General features: G+C 40.6%; 1 protein-coding gene across 7 annotated transcripts in view; it reads left to right on the top strand.

Moving 5' to 3' along the window:
* The window catches only part of khdc4 (KH domain containing 4, pre-mRNA splicing factor), a 43,666-nt gene that overhangs the window by 4,967 nt on the left and 36,199 nt on the right, over nt 1-2,500 (top strand). For all 7 annotated transcript variants that reach the window (XR_013204858.1, XR_013204857.1, XR_013204856.1 and 4 more), the window contains exon 3: nt 2,092-2,208. Coding sequence is in view for 4 of the 7 variants with exons in the window: in XM_077232620.1 (XP_077088735.1) it covers nt 2,092-2,208 (117 nt within the window). In the remaining 3 variants the exon portion in view is untranslated. The remainder of the gene's footprint in view (nt 1-2,091; nt 2,209-2,500) is intronic.

The raw sequence follows: 2,500 nt of genomic DNA, 5'->3' as shown, positions 1-2,500 counted from the left end.
TAATTTGACAGAATTTTACTTTCTTAATGGCATAAACAGACTTTACTCCCTTGAAACTTAAACTGGAATGTCACTGTTTCTGTCACTGCGACTTCCCGAACAGGCGAACACACACACACACACACACACACACACATATCACTTTTCAAGTAAAATTGAGAATTGAGGATGCAGTGCATCGTAATATCGAATTGAACTGAATCGATGACATGATAATCGTAATGAACTGCACCGGGAGACCAGTGTAGGTTCACACCACTAACACACACCAGTGCATACTTCAGGAACAATTACACAATTAATATCTTCCTTCTGTGAACTGATGTGGCTTCTTATTACTGAATGCGAATGAAATTACATTATTTTATATTTGAGATACATGATATATCAGCCGATATAAGTTAAATTTTGATGTTATCGTTATGGGCCTGATGAGTGAATTAGGCCGATATATGAAAGCCGATAAATAATGTATTATTTTCTTCAGATGCGCACTGTTCACAACGGTTTTCAATTGCTGAAATATGATTGGAATCACTTTGAAAAGGAAAACATAGTTTAGGGATGCACCGATATGAATATTTTGGCCGATACTGATAACTGATCATTCTTTATATTTGAAAGCCGATAACCGATATATTGGCCGAGAAATCTGAATCCAAATTTATATGAAAATTTAATTTAAGGGAAATTATGTTTAAAGTCTGCCTGTGGTGAAAATCCAGCTTTTAATGTTGTTTATATGTCTATGTGGTGTTTTTAATATGCTTTAAGACAAATCATGTGTAAATTCATAAGTCGACAGCATTGCTGAGTATTTTCTCCTTAAAACTGCAGTGAACCAAAGACAGTCTCAAAAACACGGTTTGAAATCGCTGGTGTTTCTGACGTCACAAACTACCTTGTAACCAATCAGATCAACGTGTGATCGTCAACGAGAGACATATACCTCATTTGCTTATTAATAGGACCGCGAATAGTAAATGAGGCAAGAGTGTCGAGTTACATTCAAGATATTTTAAGGCATAAAGAAATTTCTTCATGGAATTTTTTTTTAAATACGTCATTTTGGTGATCAAAGATGAGTTTTAAGTGATAAATTGAGTACAGGGGGACTTTAAGTTGTTTTAGAGAGTTAACAATAGAAACTAGGGCTGTTTTTTGACTAAGGATTTTCATAGTCGAATCTGATTCGTTAGATTTTGCCGTAGTCGAACCTTTTTTTTTTCTTCTTTTTTTTAGATAGCAGCTAGACGTTCGGTTGAATAACTGTTCGTCTGTTATAGGACAACTTGCTCAACGTTTATTTAAAATGAACAGCAAGACAACTAGAAGTGAATGTGCTTTCCATTAAATGAATCCTTAACAAAAAAAAAAAAAGTTGTAATGAACGTGCAAACTGCGTGCCGGTGTGGCGAGACGTACATGCTCGAGCAGATTCGGCTTGAAGTCGTTCATCCTCGGATGCGGCGTCGCGCGCGCTGTTACAGAAAAGGCCGTGCACACAGCCAAGCGAAATGGGGTCTTGCCGGTCTTGCGCACCCAACGCGTCATTTTTGCCGCGCGCACCTTCGCTCTTATGCGGACGTGTATAAACAAGGCTTTACTCCGTGTCAGCGCGCGCTCTGATCGGTAAAGCTGCACAGACCTCTCCCGAATCATCTCCAGCACTCAGCCTCCGAAGCAACACTAACTCCGCCTCCGTTTCCCTCGTAAGATGATATTAGTATTTAAACATTCTCTATGATAAAAAATGTTTGTAAAAAATATTTTAATAGCACGTTTTGGCGGTTATAGAGTTCTAATGACGGTGATCAACTATAACCGTCGGTCTCACGTTATATAATAACCGTCACCCCCCTATTGGTTACATAACACTTCCCTACTATTCGACTATGAGGTTCGTCGTCGAATCAGACCTCTCCGAATCGAATCGTCGCAGATGAAGGCCTGTTTGTACTTCGAGATTTAATGTTAAGGGAAACGCTATAAAAGTGCAAAATAAAACAAACAGTACAAAATGAAGCAAGGAGGTATCATACAGTATAAGTGTGAGTGTGAGGATAAACACACACTGATGATCACCTGCAGGTTTCAGGTGTTGGTGGGAGTAAACTGAAGGATGATCTGGTGGTGGCAGAAGTGGAGATTAATGACGTCCCGCTGACCTGCCGAAATCTGCTGACCCGCGGACAGACTCAAGACGAGGTGAGAGCAGCATCAGGTGTGTGTGTGTGTGTGTGTGAGTCTGAGTGAGTCTGAGTGACTGGGTGATTGAGTGAGTGAGTGAGTGTGTGAGTGAGAGTGAGTGAGAGTGAGTGAGAGTGAGTGTGAGTGAGTGTGAGTGAGTGAGTGAGTGTGAGTGAGTGAGTGTGAGTGAGTGTGAGTGAGTGAGTGTGAGTGTGAGTGAGTGTGAGTGAGTGAGTGAGTGTGAGTGAGTGAGAGTGAGTGAGAGTGAGTGAGTGAGTGTGAGTGAGTGTGAGTGAGTGAGTGAGTGAGT

This window comes from Siphateles boraxobius, unplaced genomic scaffold, assembly GCF_051911475.1.
Source record: "Siphateles boraxobius isolate OS27281-9 unplaced genomic scaffold, OSU_SipBor_1 178, whole genome shotgun sequence".
Lineage (NCBI taxonomy): Eukaryota > Metazoa > Chordata > Actinopteri > Cypriniformes > Leuciscidae > Siphateles > Siphateles boraxobius.
Note: the sequence above shows the minus strand (reverse complement) of the source record. Positions and strands in the feature narration are given on the sequence as shown.